General features: G+C 36.5%; 1 protein-coding gene across 2 annotated transcripts; it reads right to left on the reverse strand.

Moving 5' to 3' along the window:
* Positions 1–7,543: 7,543 nt before the first annotated feature.
* On the reverse strand, positions 7,544–8,975 carry LOC122576930. Of its 2 annotated transcripts, none has more exons than XM_043747846.1 (3): positions 8,903–8,952; positions 8,562–8,639; positions 7,544–8,475 (listed from the first exon to the last, which is right to left on the reverse strand). In XM_043747846.1, exons 2-3 carry the CDS (start codon positions 8,610–8,612, stop codon positions 8,050–8,052), a joined length of 477 nt encoding a protein of 158 aa, XP_043603781.1. In that variant the 5' UTR covers positions 8,613–8,639; positions 8,903–8,952; the 3' UTR covers positions 7,544–8,049. The 2 variants fall into 2 exon arrangements, with proteins under 2 accessions (XP_043603781.1, XP_043603780.1); XM_043747845.1 differs by having other exon boundaries at positions 7,546–8,475; positions 8,562–8,621; positions 8,903–8,975.
* Between the last annotated feature and the right edge of the window lie 567 nt (positions 8,976–9,542).

Raw genomic sequence — 9,542 nt, forward strand, 5'->3', positions numbered from 1 at the left:
ATTAGTTCGATTCTCGTTTGTTAATTTTTGAAACGAAGCAAACGACTGAATGGAATGGTTTCAAAAACTTGTGGCACCTTTTTAAAGCGCGGCACCATTTTGGATTTTCAAACGGTTGTATTCTTGTTATTATTCTAATTCATTGATATAACCGTATGTAGCGTTAACTAGCGTATCGATGCGACTGCTAATTGAACTCCAGCTATCAGTTTCGAGCTATCCGCTATGTGCAGAAGTACTAACATAGGAAGGATTAAAGTTCTCTTGGAATAAGTAGAGATTTTCTATACCTTCTCAATTTGTGATTTATTCGATCTATTTTGTTATATGTTTATTAACAAAGTTCTGATATTAATTATCTATGTAGTTTATAAAACAAGGATAATTATCGTTATCGTAAATTACTGGCGATTTCTGTTTGTTCTGTGGTTATTCCTATTTCTTTTTGACTTTTCTCTCCCCCTCTTTTAATTTCGGTTGCTAACGTTACTAATGTTTAAACCAACCTTCTGCACGTTTCTTACTGTTGTGGTCTTTGCCTTTACTATTCCTTCTTGCTTTTGGCATCTAATATGAACAAAGGTTATTTATAATAATGCTCTCTGTGGAAACCAATGTGGCTTCGTAAATCTTGCCCAAAGACTAGCAGATATTTCTGCTAACAGTGGGAAGAGAAATGCGAAAACCCATAGATGTCTTCGATTAACGAAGGTACCGTAACCTGCGTGGTTCTTTCAATCGCAACGACAAATTAGCACTGTCAAATTAGAACTGTCATATTAAATATTTAATATTCTCGAAAAAGGCCCGATTAAACGATAATTATTGATTATTGACAATAATAGACAACGAATAATTTTATTCGAGTAGGAAATGTAGTACAAATTCGAAATTATTGACGAAGAGAATGTTCAATGTCAAAGACTCTCACTTTGCTTATATGTATTGCCAATCGCACTTTGGGAATATCGCGCCGAACTGTCTAAGTATAATTGTTTGAAGTCTAACTTGTCGATGTTAACTCTGACTTTTAAAACTCTAAACTCTTCTCTAACTGAACTGAACTCAACTAAATCTCAATTGAACTTGATATTAACTCTCGGCCAATTCTTTACTCAATTAAAACTGACTGAATTTTTACTCTAAGTGACTACGCTTACTTATATTAAAACTGTCATAGGATATTTGAATAATTGTCACGTGAAGGTTTGTTCCCATGATAACGCGGAATTTTGGCACGTAATTATCTCTGCGGTTGCTACGGTCTTTGTTTCTGCCGGTGTCCTTCCAAAAGTGTTGGGGTTTCTTTTCTCCGCTAATGATGAATAATACTCTACTTGACCCCTAACTTTCCTGATACCGATACTGGATCCCTTGGCGCGTGACAGTTGTTCGTCTCTGCCGAAGCTACGTGAGGAGATTGTGGTCTCTCAACTTTCGTTGTATGCTTATCGTTACTGGATATTGTGGTGGGGAGAGCGAACGCAAGGCGGTGCGTGTCAGCGGACATCATATAATTCCGCTGCTCCTAACACGCATCTCTCCGTGTTCTTTAGTATAATTTCCTGAAGAATTTGTGCATTTTCGTGGGCCTATAATCTTTGTTGCGTTCCGAGTTTTCTTGATCATGAGTATAGAAGGACCGTCGTCTTTCGTTTCTAATTCGGTTGTGCACGTACGTAATTTTATTTCTATTTTGTCCCTTGCTTAACTGTAGTTGAGATACATATATCTTTGTGTATTTTTCCAGTATAGGAAGAGAAAGAATCGAGAGATTTAAAAAAAATGGTTCGAGGCAGCGCGGACGCAGTGTGGGGGTAAGGCGCCGCGAACAAAAAGAGTGAGTATGTTTGAGAAATTCCTCTCTGCTTGGGTCAACGTCGTGAAACCTGCAACGACGTCGTACCATATAATTCTCTCATTGATTTGACGTTGTCCGACGAAGATACCGTAGGGCTCTCGCCATGTCCATCCTCCGTTGAATTTCTAATCACCGATAACTGCGCGAAAATACGTTTGCCTGCGAAAATTCCTACAGAGATCTTGAATGCCTACGTACATTATCACCTCACTAGACAAGGGGGGTTTCGCCTGTCGTACGATCTTGGTGCACGAGTGTATTCCGACGGATGTATTCCGTTGAGAATATTCCTTGTTACGATTTCGATATTCTTAGGTTAGGTTTTAATTTTGTTCAATAATATTTGTGTGTATTTGTTTGTTCGTGTTAAGAATTGTGAATCTTAATCGCCGAAATAAAAGTAACGAGACACTAAGATTACACTTAGAATTTATATTACACTAGTTTTAGATTTATTTAATAAATAATTTACAGGATCTTCGTCGATATACATTTGCACGCGTCTCAGCATACTTTTTGTCTCACCATCTTCTATACCACACTACTAGCGGAACAGTTGCATTCATCTGTTATTCGAGACGATGTGCACACACGTACTTCGATACACTCATATTCACATACGTGCGTGACTACAATGCGGCTAATCTAATCTAGCATACAAAATTCATTTACTACAGCTACATATTACACATTAGCTACATATTCATTTCCTTTTATAAATCAATCAAACCATTTTTAGATGTAATCTAAAATTTTCAAATTTGTTTCTCTCTAGAGCCTTCGTTAAAATGTCAGTTACACTATTTTTTGAATCTACTTTCATAATGTCAATTTCTTTACTTTCGTAACATTCATTTACAAAATGGAAATGAACTTCAATGTACTTAGAATTTTTCGTCAAGTTCCCAAATTTTGATATCGCAATCGCTCCAAAATTATCTTCGTAAATCTTTATTGGTGTTTCGATCATTATTTTGAAATCTTTCAATAATTTCCTTGCAAATTTTATTTCGCTCACTGCTTTTGACAAAGCTACATAATCGGCGGCTGTTGATGATTTTGTCACGCTACTTTGCTTCCTCGATTTCCAGTAAATTGCGTTTCCAAAAAATCTTATGATAAATCCCGTAGTGGACTTTCTATCTACTTTATCTCCAGCCCAATCAGCGTCAACGAAACAATCAATAACTTGAGCATTCAAATTTCTTTTGTAAATTAACTTTAATTCTCCAGTCAAATACAAGTATTTTAGAATTCTCAATGCATATTTATAATGAGTCCCGTCGTAACAGTTTTGAAATCGACTTAAGTAGTTTACACTATAGCTAACGTCCAATCTCGTTCCAGTACTAATATAAAATAAAGCTCCTATGAGATTTCTATATCTTATATCGTCTCAGGCTGATTGTACGGGTTCTAAACTTAAGTTTTGTTCCATTGGTGTAAAACATAGTTTACTATTTTCTATATTATATTGTCTCGCTAATGACTCTATATAACTACTTTCGTCTAATCTCATCTCACATTTCTTATAACCATATTCAATGTTTATTCCTAAGTAAGTCTTTACTTCACCTAAGTCTTTCATTACAAATTTGTTTGACAATTTGTTTTTAACTTCATCAATTTTTCTTTTACTTTTTCCACATATTAATAATTAATAATTAGGTATATAACATCAACGCTCTCATACTTCACGTACAGACAATAGTCGGTCTTGCTTCTTTGAAATCTTAATTTTTTCATATACTCGTCGAAACATTCGTACCAAGCCCTTGAACTTTCACGCAATTCATATAACGCCTTTGATAATTTACATACTCTCCCGCTTTTATCGTCGTAACCCACAGGTTGTTTCACAAGTACTTTCGATTTTATAGTTCCGTTTAGGAATGCTGTTTCTACATTGATTTGCATAATCATTAAACCATATTGACAACAATAAGATAATAATAATTTCAACTTTTGCATTTTTGCTACTGGAGAGTATAAATCTTCCAGTATTTCCTTTTGTTGGAAGTCTCGAACAACTAATTACGCTTTCCTACGATTATCAGATTTATTCGTATATATCCATTTCAAATCTAATATTTTTTTGTCTTTTGGTTTCTCTACTAATTGCCAAGTTTTATTTTTGAGTAAACAATTCATTTCTCGATCCATTGCTTCTTTCCATGAATCGCTGTCATCTCCACTTAAAGCTTCTTCATAGGTTTTAGGACTGTCTGCGCTAACTACATTCACATAAATGAAATATCTTTGAGGTTTCTTTCTTTTCCATCCTGACCTTCTCAAATTATTTCCTGTGTCCCCAAGTTTCCTTTCTGATTCGTTACTTAAATTTCTGTGTTGAGGAAATGTTAGGTTGGTATGATCACTAGTTCCTGCATGCTAAGTTGGTACGACTTCTAACGACGCTCCTTTGTCTTAGGCATCGACCACGTGTTAATTATCTAAGTGTATCCCGTGTATTCATATGGCTGTACGTGGTAGTGAAATACAGAACGTAAAAATTGAATCTGTGCGAATGAATTAAATATCAAACTCCACAAAACCTATTTAATAGCATTCTGTCCTTTTTTATTACAACCTCTTCGACCTTCTTGTCATTTATTGCATTTTCATAAATTTTGTTTGAATCAGAGTGTTCGTCAAAACCTGTTCCCAGTTCATTATCTGATTCATCTTCTCCTTGAAAACCTACTAAATTCTCATCTTCACCTATAAATTCTACGTGTCTTGCAATTATAATTTTATTATTAACTAAAATTCTATATCCAACGTTTTCATAACCTACAAGTATTCCAGTGTCTGTTTTTCTGCCCCATTTCGAATTTCTTTTAATTTCAGGTACTCTTACTAAACGAAAACTCTACTTCCGTACAGTTTTAAATTGTTTATATTCGGTTCCCTTTTAAAAAATATTTCAAATGGTGTTTTATTTTCATATGTGTTCGTAATGATTCTATTTTTTAAGTACGCTGCAGCTCTAACTATTTCAGGCCAATATTTAATATTCAACTTCGAATCATGTAGTAAGCATCAAGTAGAATTCACGATTGTTGTATTATAGCTCAATATTCTATTTAACTCGTGAACATAACGTAGGTATAATTCTACGAAAATTCCCTTTTCCCTTATTAAATTGTATATATCTTTTCCATTATCGCATCTTAGTCTTTTTATCTTCTTGCCAGTAAGATTTTCAACTTTGTTTATATAATCAAGGAAACAATTAGAAACTGCACCTTTTGATTTCAAAGTATAAATCAATGCGCACTCAGTAGTAGTTTATAAATGTTAAGAAATATTTTGATCCATCATACCCGGTATTACTATGAGGTTCATTTAAATCGGTATGTACTGATTCTAAAATTTCGCGTGCTCTACTACGATTATTTTGGAAGGGTAAATTGTGCATTTTATTTGGATGCATGTTCCACATTTTAATTGTCCTTGCTCAAAGTTTTTTGGCACTCCTACAACTAATTTTATCTTACGCATTGTCGCGTTCCGCGCTCCGCATGTACCGTAACGAGAAGCGAAAGCTACAACATGCGAATAGCACGAGTGGCGATCCGAACGTACGAAACGAACACACGGTACAACGAAAATAAAACACTTTAATAAAGGACTAACAAGATATAGACACATACGAATATAAAAATACTATTAAATAAGATCGATTAATAGGCTAACAAAATAAGGATATATGTATATATAAGAAACACGAAAATATATTGAGTAAAATCGATCAATAAACTAACAAGTATATATGGATATAAAATATAAAATATGTACCGTTAAATAAAACCGATTAATAAACCGACAGATATATGGAAAATATGCAGCGCGAGCCGTGAACCGTTCAAATGAATCAAGAATAAGAACGATTATACATACGACATAATAGCATGGGAAATGAATGGAACAATAGAAATTCATACTTTAATGACTTAACAAATATGGAATCTACAGAATACAAGAAATTTACATTATTAAACAAGACAAACTAATAATCTAACAAGCATAAAGAAATATATATGTCGAATTATTGTTGGAATTTTGTGTTGAATCATCTTTTGAATTGTGGGCGCGTATTAATTCTTCATTTGGGTTATCCATTATTTAACTTAACTAAATTATATTACACTTAAATTGTTTAACACGAACAGATATAGCTTTTACAAGGTTTAACAACAAATTAGTTTAACGAACGCTTTTAACAATATTCTTGGGTTCAAACGATTCCACGATCAACGGGAAACTCTGTACAATAGTTTGTATTTTCTCTGTATCGCAAATTACGTTAGCTCTATCTTTGGGTATCTTCTAGACTGACTTCCCGATATCCGTAAACTCTCCAAGGAGATCTCAATAAAAGACTGCCTGGATCTCATTTGTCAATTACATATTGATTAGAAATATCAACAAAATTCCAGGCGCCGTTGCTAGGCCGTCCTGCATAGAACCGACATTGCTCCTGGCCGGGACTTGTCCGTTAATACAGCGTGTCCGTCAATATCGGAACTTCTTCTGCCAAGTTAAACGTTCATCCCGTGACCGTGGCTACGTTCAGCGACCAGTTACGTCACCTCGAGCCCAAGTATTCCAAAAGAAATGCTCGATGTCTCTACATCTCCGACATATATATGTCGGGTTATCGTTAGAATTGAGGGCGCGTAACAATTCTTCATTTGAATTAGCCATAGTTTTGTACAACAGAGATTATATTTACAGGTATAAATATGACTTTTTACAGAGTTTGACGAATAATTAGACACGCGAGATGCTATTGACAATGTTCTTGGGTTCGATAACGAATCCACGGTCAACGGGATAACCCTTTACTAAACGTAAAATACTTTGAAGCAGAAAATACGTTCTCTGGGACGCTCGGTATATACTGCTCGATATGTAACTTTCCAAGGCGATCGCACGAATAATAGACCGATGAAAATTTTCCGCTCTTTACGATCGCGTTCGTTCGTTATATACTGGTTGGAAACATCGAGAAAGTTTCAATCGCCGTTGCTAGGGAGCTTCTGCCTGGAGTTTGATTATTAATACAACGTGTGTCCCATTATATCGACACCTCCGAGGCAAAATCACACGTGCCTAGATATGTTCTCGAGGCCGTATGCCGCTACAACTATATTTCTAGGGAGAACCATACAACCACTCCACACATCCGTCAGGCAAAACGTCCATCCCGTGACCGTGGCTACGTTCGGCGACCAGTTGTGTCACCTCGAGCCTAATCCTATCACACTATCGCAAATCTCGAACAAATACAATCGGATTGAATGACAACAATTGCTTAATTACGGCTATGATAGAATCTAGGCTAAAGTATTAGAGGATTGTCCCACAATTTCAAAGGAAAGGCTCCGGTGTCCATTCATCTCCGACATATATATGTATATGCTGCATGAAAAATATATAATAAACTAACAAATATAGATACACCTAAATGCATATATATAATGAAATGATTGACGCATTGACACAAACATGTATATATATATATATATAGATATGCGAAATATTATTATTGAACAAAATCAAAATTGAGACGGGGAACGTCGGGATATATCTCACGAAGTTTGTTCATGTTACGTTCTATTTAGTTGCCGACGAGAAGGTAGCGTTAACTGACGTTTAATGCAACTGGCAATAAGATCCACTTTCGGCTAACTTGCTATGTGCGGGAATACTGGCACGGGAGAGGATTAAAGTTGTTCGAAAGTGAATTAACAATATGTGATGATTTATTCAAATCTTACACGATTCCGATATTGACAATTGACTGACAGACTGACGGATATAAAATTCTTCGGTTGACAAAATGATAACTAACACTTCGAATGGTAATTATTCGCTTGATGAACGGTAATTAATTAATGATATTCGATAGACGAACGGTAATTATTGTTACTGACTTCTCTGAGTCGCTACATTTATATCTTTCGGAGATGAAAAAACGTCGCGGTCTTTGTTTTGAAAATGTTTGGCAGGATTCCCAACGTTTATTCAACCGCCGACTTTGTTTACAATTTAAATTGTCTTAATATCGCTATAAAAACATACATAGTTGGATAAGTTTTCGCAAGATATAGCTTTTAGCCGCTTTAACTGCAATTTACACTTCAAATACTGTAAACACGGTTTCAAACAAACGTTTTAAATTACTTTGATTTGAAAGAAATTATGAACTCTACTTTCGCGCTACAGAAAGTGCGGGTCGCAGGATGCAGGAACCAGCGACAGGGAAGTTGCCCCTGACCAGAGGAATGGTGGCGCATGTGGGCCTCCGGGATTTCGGCGGGAGCATCCTCAGGCGGGCGGATCTTCGCACGGTTATCGGTATCGAGGACCTCGAAGGGAGGAGAGCTCGGTGAAGGCTCGACGATGTCTTTGTCAGACGGAGTTGGATCAGCGATTGGGTAGTTGTCGGGACATGACGCCGATGAGGGGGCCGCGGTGCCAACCTGAGTGGAAAGCAACTCCTTCAGCTTCTTCAACCTTCGTTCGCTGCGCTCCACACCCCCGCGTCGACCACGTTTTCTTGAACTATTCACGTATCTTTTACGTCGCTTCCTCTTCCCCTTGCGCTGGAACAATACACGTAGTTTAAGGAAATGAATGAATAAACGACGGACGAACCAGAACGAATTCAAAATAAAATAAAAACACATACTTGTACAGCTCGCACGGGAACATCTGACGTGGAGGATACTTCCGCGTCCATAATTCGAACCTTTAAACTCAATGAAATCTATATTCGCAGAAACGTAAAATACCAATAAATCAAATCAAGATAAAATGCCGAAAGTAGCGATCATATGGAAATACTGATCGAAATCCGCGTAATATGGACGGATAATAAAATAACGAACAAACACTCAGCATGCAAAAGCTGTTTATCCAGAAACCGATAAAACGATAAAAAGAAAGAGGAAAACGAAGGAAATCGTCAAAACCACGCATTACGTAAAACCATTTCACGCCACTTTCCATAAAACAATAAATTAAACTTACGATAAAACACTCTCACAATTTGAAAAAACACCTTATACACGAAGTAACGCGTGCTACACGGGCGAAAGTCGGCAGAACAATGAGATGCCCACCGACGCTCTGGCACGCTGATGCGCTCCGACGTACGCACGCGTAGCGGAGGGGTCTTGAACCTTCCCATTAGCATCAGCATGAAAGTTTCCAGAAGCATTCTATATGAAACCTCGACAAAGATAAGTAGTCACACCACACCGTAGCATTGAAGAATGCGGCGTGTCAGACTGCTAGCAAATAGTTTTATTATCAAACAAGGACTTCTTAGAAATAACTGCAGAAAGGAAGAGTGCCGCGTTGCGTTCTCATGGGAATAATTTGTCACTTAGAGCAAGGAGTCTAATTTTTACAGTCGCCGTCGTGCTGTCAGTCTATTGTCGCGTCTTTTACAATCGCGTCAAGTGTTTAACATTGTATAATTAAGGGCATCAAGAGTAAACTTAGTAGCATCCAATAGTTATTCAACGTTCTACAAGTTATCCTGCCAACTGAAAGTTGGTCCTCAGCCAATAAAATTTAATTGACAGTTTATAAATTTAGTCAAATTAGTTAATTTACCGAAATTAAATTGTCCGAGTTCACTCGATTGATAGCTTTAATATTTAAC

The sequence above is a fragment of the Bombus pyrosoma genome, linkage group LG17, assembly GCF_014825855.1.
Source record: "Bombus pyrosoma isolate SC7728 linkage group LG17, ASM1482585v1, whole genome shotgun sequence".
Classification (NCBI taxonomy): Eukaryota; Metazoa; Arthropoda; class Insecta; order Hymenoptera; family Apidae; genus Bombus; species Bombus pyrosoma.